This window comes from Lissotriton vulgaris, chromosome 8 (assembly GCF_964263255.1).
Source record: "Lissotriton vulgaris chromosome 8, aLisVul1.2, whole genome shotgun sequence".
Taxonomy (NCBI): domain Eukaryota; kingdom Metazoa; phylum Chordata; class Amphibia; order Caudata; family Salamandridae; genus Lissotriton; species Lissotriton vulgaris.
In genome coordinates this window covers 1103897519-1103914051 of record NC_141696.1, presented here as the reverse complement: position 1 = coordinate 1103914051, position 16533 = coordinate 1103897519, and the positions used below count along the sequence as shown (strand labels likewise).

Below are 16533 nucleotides of genomic sequence, written 5' to 3'. Positions count from 1 at the left end.
CAAGGGCCGGGAGCAGCGAGATCGGGCGATAGCTGGAAGTGGCCAGAGAATCCAAGCCAGGCTTCTTTAGCAGGGGGAGAAGTTTCGCCTGTTTCCAGAAAAGGGGCACAGAGGCAGAGGCCAGAGACAGATTCACAATCTGGGTAACCTCCTGATAGACTAGACTCGCCACTCCCCCTAAGACCCTTGCAGGACACGGGTCAGAGGGAGATCCAGACTTTAGAGCTTCGAGGACAGCCAACAGATCCGCTTGCTGAGCTGACTCAAAGTTAGAGAATTGAATAGCAGGTGGAGTCGGCCCAGGACTAGTGTCGGCCGGTAGGGGCTGTAGGAGACCGCAGGAGTTTTGAAGCTCCTCTTGAATTTTGGCAATCTTATTGTCAAAAAAAGGACAGTTCCTCACACCAAAGATCGGACGCCGGGAGAGCTGGTAAAGCAGCACAAGGGGAGAGGAAGCTCTGGACAATGGCAAAGATTTCTCTGCCATTGTTGTCCGCCTTCTTAATCCTCCCTGCGAAATATCTGCTTTTAGCAACCTTAAATAGTACGCCTTCTGGGCCCTCCGCAGTTTGCTCTTCGGTTCTGGACGGAAATCAAGGCGCCAAGCTCTCTCCAGCTTTTTGCAGCCGGATTTGAGTTCCCTAAGAGCATGGGAAAACCAGGGTTTAGAAGGGGAGGACCTAGTCCGCCTGCTGCTACCTTTATTATTGGGCAAGGCGGAGCCTTGTTCGACCCAGGAGTTGAAGGCCTCAACCGCTGAATCAAGTTCAGACGGCAAAGTCAGGCGGTTAAGCATAAGGGAGTCCGAAAGGGAGGCCAGGGTGATCCGCTGAGAATGCGCTTGAGGGGGGGGCAGTCCCCTCAACCCTTCTTTGCTCAGGGGCAAGGCGAACTGAATTAGGGCATGGGCTGACCATGGAACCCCCCTAGGGGGAGACATAGTGATCTCAAAATTCGAGCACACCAGGTCCAACCAGTGGCCGGCCTCATGGGTCGGAAAATTCACCCATTGCGTGAGGTGAGCCAACGAGAAGGCTTCGGCTAAGCGCACCACTTCTGACGATTCCACCGCGTCCATATTAATGTTAAAATCCCCCAGGAGGAGATATCGGGTGAATTGCAGGGCGCGGGCACGATGACCTCCTCAATATTGGCGACAAACCTGCCCGCATGTCCCGGGGGGCGGTAGAGAAGGGTGCCTCCCAAGGTAAAATGGGCGGAGAGGACCACTACAAAGTGTATCATTTCCATCTCACCCAATGGGTCAGGAGGTTCACTGACAACTACCCAGTGATCCCGATGAATCACCGCCAGGCCGCCACCCCTACCAGAGGGTCGATCAGTCCTAGTAATCCTGAAGCCCCGTGGTATAGCAAGCTTCACCACCGGCGAACAGGACTCGGTGAGCCAGGTTTCAGTGATGAAAAGGAGATCCAGCTCATTCTCATCCAGCAGCTCAAATATGTTGGCCGCGTGTCTGACCATTGATCTTGCATTAATCAGGCCCGCTTTTATAACCTCTGAGCTGTTCCTAGTCACGTCGACTGAGGGCTGCGGATTCAAAAAGCTGAACCCGCATGCTGGGCACCGATGGGACAGAGTATCTAAAACCTCCCAGTGTTTGGCGGCATCGCAGCTGTAGGTATTGAGGGCAAGCAGCTCCTCAGAAGAATACCTCAGAGAGCCAGCCTGGAGATGACAAGGGAGGTAAGGGGGTGCCCTGGCCCTGGGCCCGTCCGGGACACGGACGGGTACAGACGGGCCCTCCTTTGGCGCTCCTTCGGCGCGTAGACGGCGCGCCCGCTGCGCGCGTCCGCTGCGCGCACGCTTTATCGACGCGTTAAATAGGGGCGGGCGAGGCAGGAGACTAGAGCGCCAACCCCGGTGCAATGCGGTCCCGCCTCACTTCCGGGAACCACTGGGGACGAGCGCTGAGGGTGGCGCGAACAAGAAGTGTGCAAAGACGCGAGGAAAAGTGCAAAGTGCAGCGAACCTGTGCAAGAAAGGTCAGCACAATTAATAAAAGCTCACACTGAGGCGGCAGCACAATTTAAAAAATTGATTTAAAAGGGCTTGCGCAATAGCGAGAAAACAATTTAAAAACAGATAATAAAGCAGCAAAGCTAAAGTGCAAGGCTAGGGGCTGGATCAGCAATTCTCCCGGGCAGACAATGTCTCAATACTCACATAGACCGGCACTCGCCTCCCTGCTCCAAATAAATAGGGGCAGGCGAGGCAGAAGACTAGAGCGCCAACCCCGGTGCAATGCGGTCCCGCCTCACTTCCGGGAACCACTGGGGACGAGCGCTGAGGGTGGCGCGAACAAGAAGTGTGCAAAGACGCGAGGAAAAGTGCAAAGTGCAGCGAACCTGTGCAAGAAAGGTCAGCACAATTAATAAAAGCTCACACTGAGGCGGCAGTACAATTTAAAAAATTGATTTAAAAGGGCTTGCGCAATAGCGAGAAAACAATTTAAAAACAGATAATAAAGCAGCAAAGTTAAAGTGCAAGGCTGGGGGCTGGATCAGCAATTCTCCCGGGCAGACAAAGTCTCAATACTCACATAGACCGGCACTCGCCTCCCTGCTCCAAATAAATAGGGGCGGGCGAGGCAGGAGACTAGAGCGCCAACCCCTGTGTAATGCGGTCCCGCCTCACTTCGGGGAACCGCTGGGGCCGAGCGCTGAGGGCGGCGCGAACAAGAAGTGTGCAAAGACGCGAGGAAAAGTCCAAAGTGCAGCGAACCTGTGCAAGAAAGGTCAGCACAATTAATAAAAGCTCGCACTGAGGCGGCAGTACAATTTAAAAAATTGATTTAAAAGGGCTTGCGCAATAGCGAGAAAACAATTTAAAAACAGATAATAAAGCAGCAAAGTTAAAGTGCAAGGCTGGGGGCTGGATCAGCAATTCTCCCGGGCAGACAAAGTCTCAATACTCACATAGACCGGCACTCGCCTCCCTGCTCCAAATAAATAGGAGCGGGCGAGGCAGGAGACTAGAGCGCCAACCCCGGTGCAATGCGGTCCCGCCTCACTTCCGGGAACCGCTGGGGCCGAGCGCTGAGGGCGGCGCGAACAAGAAGTGTGCAAAGACGCGAGGAAAAGTGCAAAGTGCAGCGAACCTGTGCAAGAAAGGTCAGCACAATTAATAAAAGCTCGCACTGAGGCGGCAGGATGCAGGATGTCACACATGTACTATTTGTACACTCTTGATGTATCTAGGAAACATCTGCTAAATCTGATGTTTGTAAAACATGATGTATATACAATGGCCAATGCTATCAAATTCCTGCAGATACCTTGTTCAATTAATGCTTGAAATCATCTTTTTGAATACTTTACATACTTTTTAGGTCTCGTCTACGTAGCGCGCATGTGCTGCATAGGACGGAGACCTTTAGAAATCGCTCCAGGTTTGCACGCAAAAACGGGCATGTGTTGCATTTCTTTAAATGGCAACGCGTGCACGTTTGGCGATTCCCTTGCAGGAGCGAGCGGCGCCATGTGTTAGTAATTGTCGCGCTCGCTCCCGCAAGGTAAACCCTGCCTGCTCTACTTGCGTGAGGCCCGCGCCTTGTTACTACTATCTACCAGCCTGACAAACAAGCCACCTCCATAGACTTAAATGAGGCAACTCACTTTCCAAACCTATATCACCCTTGTCGCCCCCAAAAAAGTGTTAATGCTCCATTCGCTTTAATAAGAGTGCTCTTTTTAGCGTCTTACTTCACCGCATTTTGGAGCCAAGATCACAGGGCATAACTTTAGAGATGGGGAAAGAGTAATCATAGGGCAATACTTCCACCCATCACAAATGCATTGATGCACGCTCAACACCTCAAAAGCATTAGATTAGATGTCTTAGAGTAACTCAGAACAGTAATATTTGTTCATGTAAAATAACGTTGCATTTTAGGTTACTGTCCCTGTGGAAAGGCTAATCTGTGACTGTGAGGGTCTAAACGCTCTTCATTTAAAACAAAGTTTCAACGCCGTCCTCTGGGCACCGATAACCTGCTTCGGCCGGAAAAAACACAGGGATGCTCTCTTGGTGTCCTACAAACATCCCTTATGGCTATATCGCTCCAGAAAAAGGACGTTGCCGAGTGCACACGGGCACTCTACTGTTGTCGCTGGGCTCAATGACAGCTCGAGCACCGCCACCGACCTGGAGCTGGTAGCCCGGTGCACCACGAGTATCAAGTGACGTCAGCAGGCACTGCGCAGCCGCAGATTGACCCTGACTCAGTTCAGAACTAGTAGACAGCGGCCCGGCCATGTAGTGGTTTGGGTTGAATGTCTACTGGGCGCTGTAAGCACCTGCAGAGTTGGACTTGCACGCTTCCTGCTGACCCTGCATGCCCTCGCAGGTCGGGGACCCTGCCTGCTATGGCCCATGGCACTGGCCACTCGGTCTGGGACGTTGGTAATCGATCCCTGGGGCTCGGAGATCCCTCTGAGCTCTGCATCAACTATCTGGGTAAGTGTCTGGCCGTAGAGAGGGGTGGCTACTAAGGAGGGGCAGTAGGATGTTGTGAGCTGGCAGCAGCTCTGTTCATGCTAGACAACTCGGCAGGAGCATCACCTCTAGTCCCCACAGTAGGGCACAAAAGGAGAAGACTTCACTCTGGCTACTTAGGTGTTTTACTTGCCCTTATCTTTGAGAACAACTTAGGACACAGAGTGTGAGGTCAGAAGATTAAACAAGTCATTAAAGCCTTCCACCTGCTCCTAGGTTACAGCGAGCATTGTGCTCCCTACCTACAATAGCAATCAGTACTCTGCACCTGTCCTGCTCCATCAGAGATGTCATTCAGCTTAGAGTGTACCCAGCAGATCTCCTCTCTCAAATAGCCACCCCTTATCTGTTTGCCCCTAATCCTAGTCACCACTCTTAGATTATCCACTGCCCTGCACCCTCACTGTCATCTAGCTCATAGAACATATTGCACACAGTATTGTAACCTCTGTGCATTGAATATCTGTTGACCTCAGCTTGTATTGTCCCCAGTCCCAGCATGCACTGCACACCTGCCCTTCCCCATCTAACCAGGCTGTCAGCAGCTCAGAATACTCGCGAAACAGCTGTCCATCGCCATCATTGGTGTATTCCAGCTTGGATAATGCTTTTCTTCACCAGTGCTTCTATCTACATTAGAACTTTCAGTGCCCACCCACCTTGCTGTAATAGTGCTGTAACCAGCTCTGACTGTGCACTGCGCACCTGCCATGCTACATCAGTGCTGCCCCATTCTCCAGGTAAGACATGGCTTGGCAGCTCGGGCTGGACTGTTCCCATGAGGCACAGGCTCAGACTGATTTGCATATAGCCATGTCTGAACTGGGGTGGCAGAGTGGGCTAAAGAACGGTGATGGATTAAACCCAGATCTTTTGACTGGGTGTGAGTGTTTGATTGATTCAGATGCTCCGTCCATCACCACCCCCTTTTGCACCGCTTTTGGCCGCCATAAGTGTGGCAGGGTGTGCTCAGACGTGAGTCCCTTGCTCACGTTGCCACTGGATTCAAGCAAGCCGGGCTGAAGACGGCTGGAATGCCAGAAACCGGTCCTCGGAAGCTTGTTTCCCGCCAGGGAAGACATGGCTTGGCAGTTCAGGCTGGACTGTTCCCATGAGGCACAGGGTCAGACTGATTTGCACATAGCCATGTCTGAACTGGGGTGGCAGAGTGGGCTAAAGAACGGTGATGGAATAAACCTAGATCAGTTGACTGGTTGTGAGTGTTTGATTGATTCAGATGCTCCGTCCATCACCACCCCCTTTTGTACCGCCCCATTCTCAGCCTCAGACTCCACGCCTGTCCTACTCCATCCGCGTTACAGTTCATCTGGAGGTGTGCATCGCTCCATCCATGCTGTCATCACCCATACAGATTGCAGTTAACAACTACTTTGCTGTCCCCTCCCTCAATGTATGCACTGCACACCTGCCCTGCTCTAACCTGATTGTCATCCAGCTCAAAGTATGCATTGCTTCTTCGGTGCTGTCAACACCCATCCAGATTGTATTGCCCATCTGCCCTGGTCAACAAGTGCTGTCTCTTCCCTCAAAGTGTGTACTGAACGCCTGTCATGCTCCTTCAGTACTGCCATATACCATGAAGGATGCAGTGGTACATCAGTGCTGTCAATACCCATATTGATTGCATTGTTGTGCCCATTCTCAGAATGGCAGGACATCATTTCTGCCACCCAGCTCTGAGAATGTGTGACTTTATCAGTGTTATCTTCAACTTAGAGTGTGTACTGCACATGTACAGCACTTCTTCACTTTTGTCACCAACTCAGAGCATGCACTGCTCATTTTTCCTAAACCAATAATGTTGTCTGACAGCAGACTGTGTATTGCACACAAGCCTTCTTCATTACATGTCTGTCTTCAGTGTACATTGCACAACTGCTCTTCTGTACTACTACTGTTGCCATCATCAGTATATTCTGATGTATGTAAGTGCTTTTATACAGCTTATAGCCTATAATGTATGTTTGCCCAACTCCGTGAGGGATGTCATCTGCCCAAATCAGTGCATGCATGTACCTTTGCCCTGCTCCATTAGTATAGGCAAGATCTTTCAAGAGTGCTCTGAGTGCCTCCATCAGTCCTGTTACCCCCGACCGGCAGCTGAACCTCAACATTGTTGGCCATTACACATGTCAATTGTCACCCTATTGCTTATTATTTGGGTCCACCCCTTAGTTTAGCTGAAAATGCTCCAATTGTTTTCCCTGATACAGCCTAATCAGAGCTTATACGTATCAAAATCTTATGTCGGAGTGGGTATGGGGTGCCAGAGCTGAAGGCTTGTGAAATCTCTAGGTTACTGGAGTCTCTAGTCCCAGTAGACTCTACAGCAGGGGTCTCCAAACCGGTCCTGGAGGGCCGGATCCATGCCAGATTTTTTGGATATCCCCATTGAGATACATGTAGTAATTTTTAAAATCTGGCATGGATCTGGCCCTCCAGGACTGGGTTGGAGACCCCTGCTCTACAGCATTAAGCATGCAGGTTCTAATTTATTTATATATATTTATTTATTATGGACTTTTGCAAAACACCATGATGAAGCTTTCTGGCCACTTCATAGCGCTGAAGAGTCAGGTAAAGCAAATCAAGACTGCATCTTCCATGGCCGTTGCCAAAGGATCTGGTCGGCAGCTGAAAAGTTCTGTCACTCCTGCTCAAGTTGACAGTACAGAAGCCACTCTTGATCGTAGTTGTGAGACTGGCCCGTCAAATACCCAGGTCCTAAACAGGGCAGGTCTCAGAATAAAAATTAGATTTATGAATTAGTTCATGAAAGGAATGAGTTTTGGGGTTTTAGTTATTAAAATTACTTTAATCCACAGTGCTTTGATGATAGTCCAATATTGATGGAGGCTGAAAGATACTCGATGTTGAAACAAGTGAGCCAAGAGTCACATGTTTATAAAGTCTCGTGTTGGACATTTTGTTCAACTACCTGGGTTTCTATTCAGGGTTTGTCAATCAGCCATATTTTAAATTAAGCAACATTGTGAATCGGACAGACAATGAGGCAACTATTTTAAAACACAGTGTAAACTTCTATAAACGGTAACATTTTTACTAAATGCGAAAACTTTATCTCTTACTAACATTCTCTATATAATATATTCTGCTATTTATCATTATTGTTGACTGTGGGAAGGACATGTGGAACCTTGTGTGGGTCCTGATGCCCCTCCACTACCTCATCACTGGTAATAAAATAACATTTTATATGGTTTATGCCATAGCATTTTTTTATGTACATTTTGGTTATCAAGCTAACGAAACCCAGGATGCAAAGGGGTAAAGCGGCTCAGTATGTTAAAATCACATGACAAGGAACCTGTAAATAAATTGCATTGTACACTTTAGACCACTTCAAACTTCACTTTTGAATGGATTCTGTAGGGCGTTGCTAGGTAATGATGTTTTTTAAATCATCCTGCGTTGGTCGGCAACCTATTTGTCAAATCTTTCAAAATCTTATACAAGTAGCAGATCACTCCTGATAAATTAGTCTACATTTTGAAATAATCGTTTCATGACTTTGGGTGCTAGTATGAATTTAAAGGAATATTCTTGCTTATATGGTCGTGTTACCTTGTACAAACTTACTAGAGGTAGGTTTTGGGCTAGATTACGGACCTTACTGGTCTGCATCTTCCCTTAGCAATGGAGGTCCTTTTATACAGTGCTCCACCTTGAGATTCATGTGACTCTGCCCCACTCTTAGTGATAAGAGTCTTCTTGGTTGCAGCAAATCTGCTCTAACTGTATTGGATTTTCTTCTTTGTGTGTGTGTGTTTAAAAAAGAAATTATTTTCTCTATTGACTGCTTGATATGTGTTCATATTTTCAGTGCAATTTCGGCTGGTTTTACAGGTCAATGCCAATTTAATTCAGTGATTCTCTTTTAATTTGCTAATGCTCATTACATAGCACAAGAGCCCATTAGTAAACAAACATTGGCATAGCCAATTGGTCTCACCTTTGGGACCTTATAAGTGTTTAGCCATGCAACACTTGATGTTGTTGCACCAAGGATATTGTGCTGGATAACTAAACACTTGTAATGTTTCAAAGGCAAGACCCATTGGCTATGCCACTGCTTGTTTTATGTTACGTGGGATAATTGTCTATGATTAGTGTCGGGGTAATTCTGGGTCGCGAGGAGGCAATATATACTTAAAAACTATTCTGATTATTGATTGGTACCAATCTCTTCTTTGTGTTTCAGGAAGCTGTGACCATGGAGGTATTTCTAACATCAGCAAACCTTATGTAATTCAACTGAACTGGAGAGGTTTTTCCTACAGATTCGGTGGGTGGGGTAAGGGGTACTCTTTACGGGATCCCCAGAAGGAGCTCTACTGGACGGCCCCACTCAATCCAGACGGAAGATACCTCGAATATTACAGAATCTTCACTTCCCACGATGATCTGCTGCTGTACAAAAATTATAAGGAGTACAGAGTGGAGTACGGACAAGGCAGTGGAAGTGCAGTGTATGAGGACTTCCTCTACTACAATTGTCACGCTTCATCTGACATGTGCAAAGTTGACATCACCACCAACAAACTGGTTTTAAGAAAAAACCTTCCAGGTGCTGTGTTTAACAACCGCTTCTCCTATGCTGGAGTTGCATGGCAAGACATAGATTTCGCAGTTGATGAGAGTGGGTTATGGGTCATTTACTCAACAGAAGCAAGCACAGGGAACATTGTGATCAGCAAGCTGAATGAAACTACACTTACTGTGGAAAAGACCTGGCAAACCAGGCAGTACAAGCCCTCAGTCACCAACGCGTTCATCGCGTGTGGAGTCCTCTATGCTGTCCGCCCTATCAACACAAGAAAGGAAGAACTGTTTTACTCCTTTGACACAAAAACAGAGCAAGAGAGGACACTTAGCATCATGATTGATAAAACCTTAGAAACAATGCAGAGCATCAACTACAGCCCCTCCGACCATAAACTCTATGTCTACAGTGATGGATATCATGTTACATATGATACAGCTTTTCTGCCTGCTTTGAGTTAACTATTACATGCATTTAAACATCATAAGTTGTATAATACTCTTGCAGTTGTGAGTAGTTTTTAATATTCATGTAATTGTTGAATAGAAATTGATGAGCAGTACTGTGTAAGTCCACAGATGTTTTTTGAATGGAATTGATACTAATATGCATACATGAAGAGGAACTTGTCATCTGATGTGAACAAACAACAGAATGTATACTCTTTTGCTTAGTGATGCAACTACTCTTAGAAGAAGGACATAAATCCTACCATTGAAAAAGAACAAGCATTTAATGTTCTCTTTATGTTTGACACCTACCTTAGAATGCCTCCAGGATTCAACCTTGATCCTATTCATATTGCTGTCATTTCCCAAAGAATGTTCCCCACATCCTGGGTACTATTTCTCAACACTCTACTGCACACACAATATTCTATTCTTTCAGTTTACATTATCATTCCAAAGCCATTAATTCAGGTTTTCCTGATTGCTTTTTACAACTTTTCCAACACCTCAGTTAAACTTTCAGTAATTCAACCAAACTTTTGACGCCCGCTTATACTAAGCAGACGTCGATGACGCTTCATCCTGTCTAGGTGGGATCTTTGCACCGTTTCAAATGGATCACTTCTAATGTGGGGCACTGTAGTGAAACTTTAGGATGGCTGCTACATTCAGGAAAGTTCATGTGCCTACAGTATGTCAGAATATCCAGTTTTACACAGAAATATTGTAGCAAAAATATTGACAAACCAAATATTGATGAGGTAAGTATGTTCAGGCAAGTGTAGACTTAATTCTTAACTCCACATCTGTGTACCTTGAAGTTATGAAGGTATGTACATTGTCAGAGTACATGCATGTGGAGATAAGTATAGTAAACCTATCCACTGCTCTATGGGCATACCCACTGATATGTTGGTCATCAATATTCTTGCCATGATAGTTTGCTAAGCAACACCACTGGGTCTAGGCTCCCAACAGCAAGGCCAAGCCTACATGAACTAAATAACTAAATGATTGCCAATACTGTGAAATCTATTTTGTCTAAATGGCCAACCACTAATTGACACCAAACAAAGAGTGGAAGACTTCTGTTTTCGTCTGAATTAATCAACTTAGGATTCTTGCTTATTAGACAAAATAGATTTCACAGTATTGGCAATCATTTAGTTATTTCGTTTATGATAGTTTGGAGGCACAAAATGTTAACTTCATAATGGAAGAGTCTCCCTTTTCCTTCTTAAACACTTCCAAGTATGAGGGGGAATCATTCATTTTACCCGTATTTTCTAGTTGCCACCTCAACCGAGAGGCCGAGAGGCTGTTAGCTTGCTAAAATGATCTTATGTCATAGCTTTCTGTATTTTCCTACTGATAGGTATTTTCTTAGACATGCCTTGGAAATTAGGCATCATAGTTTTGCAGTGCTTCATGTTATACAGTTATGACTAACGCTTGCAACTGATATTAAAAATGTACGACTGAAGTGGTTTTGTCCAGCTCATTATTTTGCTAAGAGATGTGAGACTCTAGCATTTGAAGTTCAAACAGTAGGTTTCACCACTGGATCAACAGAACCCGCAGTTATGGTGTTTATTTGTGGCTCAGCAGTTCTGATCAAATTGTTGAGTAAGTGTTTCTACACATTCTATCTACTGCCACAGTCGTATGAATGAAGCAACCCTGTGTAATTTTCAAAAAAAGTAAACACTACTATCTGTATAAATATTTTCTCTCCACTAACATAAGACCTAAGGAAGGTACTCCTATTTTTTCAATCCTACCCATGATGGATGTCTTTTTTGCAGTTTTATACAACACAAACTTGGTCCAAAGCCATCCCAGAGCTTTCCATGAGCACAAATTCCAGTACACAAGGTCAGATTTTTTTATGGCAGGAGAAGATTAAATGATTTGCTCAAAATTACAGAATATTGAGCCCAATCATGTACTCAAACCTCGTTCCCCATTTCTAAAGTGAGCAGCTCAGGCTGTTAGGCCACATCTCCTCTTGAGAGAAATGTATAAGCCTAAACTTCTAGGGTAAACAAACAAGATGCATTGCTTGTCTATTTTGTCCATCATCACTAGTATATTTAATTCATCATCAAATACTGTGTTCTAATAATATTAATGAAGTGCATACTGTCCATTAGGTAGCCTCTTTTTTTAGGTACTGGTGCTTGATCAAAAAAACAATAGAGGGCCTATGAATGGAACAGCAGCCAGTGGTTATTGGCCTGTCTGGTAAATTTTGAAATATTTTATGTATTTAGGGCAATGTCCAGAAGACTGGGATTCTTGGATGGTGTTTCTTTAGAAAAGCATGGTAATTTTTCCATAAAAACTCATGTTTATACCTTGTTTTGTGAGTTCTTCAATCAATGTTTCGATTTTTGCTATGGACTGTATCAAATCCTGCTGTAGCAACCGGTATCGGACAATTATGTAAGAATTTCTTCTTTATAGTCGGAGGTGTTCTGAATGATCATACCCACACTCTTATCCACTGGCTTAATGAAAGTATTGGTCCCCTTAAGGGTGTGGCCAGCCTTATTTTCAGTCTGGAAACTGTTGTAATGGATGTACTTTCACGGTCTACAAACTTGGGATACCATACGCAAAAACAATTCCTTGAGGCATCTACCTCTGTGTATGTACACCTAGAAAGAGGAAATAACAAGGAATAAAAAAAGGCTTCCTCTTCGTTACTCCGTCCTTGGGGAGGTGTAGCAACTTCACGCAATCCCTGGTTTACAAACCTTTGTAAATCTGAGATTGCCTGAAATCCATGGGTGGATGAACGGGAATGTCCATTTTCCACCCATGTTATGCATCCCAGAATTCAATGTAATCTAATTCAGCGAAAGCTGCTGCATTGAGATACAGTTCTTTACAAAGCCATGCATGGTGGCACAAAACTCTCCTTGCCAGACTTTGTAAAAGTCTTTTAGCATTTTGTAAAAAAGTGGTGCAACCACAGGCCCGGACTGGCCATAGCGGGCACCGGGCAATCCCTGGGGGCCGATTTTGTTACAGGGCCGTTTTTGCAAAATCGTCCCTGCAACAAAATCGTCCGAAAACCGGCCCTAGCAAAGCGCTCGGCGGCACCTCCAACCCCCCCGAGTTGGGGGAGGGGGGATTTGAGCGGGGGAGAAGGCCGAGCACTTTGCCAGGGCCGGATTTGGTTCCCAGTCCGGCCTTTGCAACCACAATGCAAAATGTTAGTAAATCTGTCTATAGCTCTTTGCTTGTTATTCCACAAAGACAACATAATGGTCGAGCAGGCACCCTTTCACCCCTGCTCCTCCTTCATCCTCTGGGCGCCCTGAGCTCTCAAATGATTGCTCTGACTCTATTTTCCAGCAGTTCCTATCTCACTCCTTTTCTCTCTCTGCCACTCACTCTTGTCGATCATATATGTCTGGTTTTTTTCTCCCTGTTTTGGCATACATGGATTTCTCCAGTAGTTGCACCCTGTGTTCTAATTAAGTCATTTGTCCTTGCGAAACGTCAATTTAAATCACTCTGGCTTTCATGCGCACCTATGATTTATTCTTAGAAGCTGCAATGACAGTTATAGTGATGAAGAATTTTTTTATGTTGTTTTTTAGGCATTCGAAATCCTTTAGAGTATAATTTCAACTCTAAAACATATTTAATCTCATTTAAACATAGAACACAATTTTAACTACGCTACAATATGTAAAGATGGGCAGGATTCAAAACAACATTTCTTTATAAATATCAGAAAACAGGAAAATAAGATTAAATAAGATTAATGCTATCATCATAGTCACAGATCACAATCGCTATACCTTTTAATTCTTTATTATGTCTGTAAAAAAATGGTCAATTAAAAATCACATGTGACATATTACCCAGAATGTCACTTCTGCTTACAAATATCTTTTGATGTCAGAGAGCTTTCTTTAATCTCCATTTAAATCTCGAAAAGTGAAGATTCTCAATTTAAGATTGAGATAGAACAGTCTACTAGATATATCAGAAAGGGGAAAAATTGGATATGATCCCACCTTTTCAAGTGATTTGTAAACAGTGAACCATATAACCTTATAAGGTACAGGATTGGTATTTATTTGCATAATCCTTGAGGGTTGTAGTAAAAAATATTTTAACTGTAAATTGAGACACATTATGAAGGAAAATTCTGGTTATGTTTGAAGTTCAGGCAACACTACCAAGAGATGTTTTCCCATGTGGTATTTAATCCTGCTGTCACATGAATTTACTGCAGGAGAGTGCAGATTTCTAAAGTGGTATATCTCTTTTTATGCAAAGACCAATCAAATAATAGGAAACCCTTTAGCACATTGGACGACAAAGCAACACACCTAACACTTTGCCAATAACCTTCATGAGGCCCACAAGGGGCGGGAATTCATCCCCATGCTGCAAGCACATTGATTGTACATCAATGTCTTTAAAGAGAAAGAGTTTGCTAGTGTTTTAGGAGGAGGGAGATGAGATGAACAAGCTAACAGATGGAGGAAAGGTAGTGAAATTGATTATTTCTGTCTTAGATCAGTTGGGCATGAGTGAACAGAAGGTTGCCCAATACATGATGACATACAATCAGTGAGTGAAAAGCTCTATGTTGTCTTACTCTGCTTCAAGGAGGCGTTCCGTGGGCTATGCAGTGGGTGTTCCCACTCAACACCAATGGATTTTTATGCTGCCACAGATTTAAAAAATCATGTAAACCTGTGGCAGTGCAAAACCCTTATGCCCCCACAGAGCAGGTGTAAGGAGGAGACATTTTTTCCTTTCTCCTCGATTTTATATCTTTCCATGTGTGCTGCATTCCGCAGCACACATAGAATGATGATAATGCCTATTGGTATTTTTTTTCCACATGAAGGTGCCCCTTCCTGCACAAAAACAATACTGTCAACAAAGTGCACACCCTTGCGCCATGGTGCCAGGGTGCCTGTATTGGCGCTAGGCACCAAATTGTGCATCGGCTACAGTACAGGAATGCACCATATCTCATAGATACGGTGCATCCCTGCCCTTTCATATTGGTTTGGCCAGCCCAGCAAAACGTCTTGCAGCACTGCCCTACACCAATGTTTTGGAAATGAGGCCATTACGGAATAAGCCCCTAAACCAAGCCTCAGTGACCTTCCCTCCCCTAGCGTGATGTGGGAAAGGAGTACAAAGCCAACCAGGAGATGGAGCATGAGTAATTCAGTAAATCATCTTGAAACATTTGTGAATTTTACTTGTAACACTTAGCAATTCATGAACCGTTAGCATGGAGGGTTGGTGAATTGCATCCTTTGCTGCTAAATGGTCAAGGATGATTTTGACACAGGAGTAACGAATGTAACAGAAAGTTGTGAGATAGGCTGACACTTTGTCCTTAGCCAGATTGTAAGAGAATCAAAAGTGAGTAAAAGGGTAAAATTGTTGGTGAACAGCTGCACAGGCATCTTAAAGAAGAGGAAGAATTGGTAGGTGTGGTGGCAGTTGAATGAGGGTTGGCAGGTCTTTCAACAGTTCTTTTAAGTAGTGGTGTAAGCATCCCGAATTTAGAGCAGCAAGGACAAACGTTAGCAATTATTTGAAGTGTTTCGGAAGGAAACAACGAATACTGGAAGAGATTTCAAGACACTGCATAAAACCAATAGGCATAGATGGTGCCCAGATTTTCCCCAACTGAAAAATACAGATGAGATTTCTGTGGATGGGAGCAAAGGAGGTTAGATGGGTGGAGTGAAAAGAAGGAGGGACAGAGCAAGAGTTTAAGGTGTTTGAAGAGTTGTTGAGAGTACTAACAGTGATTTTGAATAACAGCAGAGGCAAGCCTAAGTAATGGTGTTGCAATTATTAGAGAAAGAAGTTTACTGTACTGGATAGCAACGGCAGTCGGGGGGAGAAGTGTGGAGAAATTGTCATTATTGTCAGCCTGGTAAATTAATCAAAGTCGGATGTGAGGTCATGAGAGCCTTGCAGGCAATACGGGGCATGGGTAGTGGCGTAACAAAACCTGAGGGCCCCCCTGAACAGAACATGGAGGGACCCCCACTCCAGATTTAATCAGAATCTCGTAGACCAGAGTACTATGCTGAGTGGGCCCCCTACAGCTCGGGCCCCCTAACACTGCAGGGACTGCTGGGGGCGTTGTTACTGCACTGCCATTGAGATCAATGGGGTCTCCCTGTATCCCTCGGAACCTGGTTTTATAGTTATAAAGCTACAAGTGGTTCCATTGGGTAAGTACTACGGGGTACTGGTTCAGAACCTGATTATTTCTTTCACAATCAATAGTGATTTTGTAATAGTCTTTTATAAATGTACCACACCTCAGTAAGTTTTTAACAAAAATATATATTTCTTAAATTATTTGTTTTGTTTCTCTATTTTTCTCGCCAATTGTGTAAACAATTTTATACAAACAGATATTACAAATGAGTGCTGTGTGACAAAGAAAACACAATAACAATCACACAGACTATTCAATGGGTGACTGTGGTGACATATAGTGCAAATGGGTGACCTTTCAAATTCAAACAATAAATAAGAAAATAACATAAATTCCCCGTCCTTTTCAGGTCTTTCACTTTAGCAATTCCTATTTTTTAAAATATTTGCTATAGTGAGCCAGGACATGAGATGGTTGTATGTCGACGTTTCAACCCTCTATATTTAAGAGTTTATAGATAAATCAAGTAGGGTCTTCTTCAGGACAGAAGAAGGAAGTGCGACAGTCTATTCAAAGGAAAATTTAATTCCGATTAGGATGGTGTGGAACAAACAATGTTCAATGTGTGAGCCACCATACTCTTGGGGTACTGACCCTTGGTGGTTGAGAATTCACAAGATTAATTCTGTTAACTCCTCTGAGCCCGGAAGGAGCTCTTATTCAAAGATCATCTGCAAAATGATGAGATTGCCAGCTACTATCTGCATCCCTACATGTGTATAGCTACTACTCTATGCAGTTACTTCATCTGTTAC

At 44.5% G+C, this 16533-nt stretch overlaps 1 protein-coding gene across 1 annotated transcript in view; it reads left to right on the top strand.

Moving 5' to 3' along the window:
- OLFM4 (olfactomedin 4) overlaps positions 1-11035 on the top strand; it is a 52888-nt gene extending 41853 nt beyond the window's left edge. The window contains exon 5 of the mRNA XM_086936225.1: positions 8762-11035. Within this exon, the coding sequence (XP_086792351.1) occupies positions 8762-9564 (803 nt within the window). The 3' untranslated portion in view covers positions 9565-11035. The remainder of the gene's footprint in view (positions 1-8761) is intronic.
- The last annotated feature ends 5498 nt before the right edge of the window (positions 11036-16533 follow it).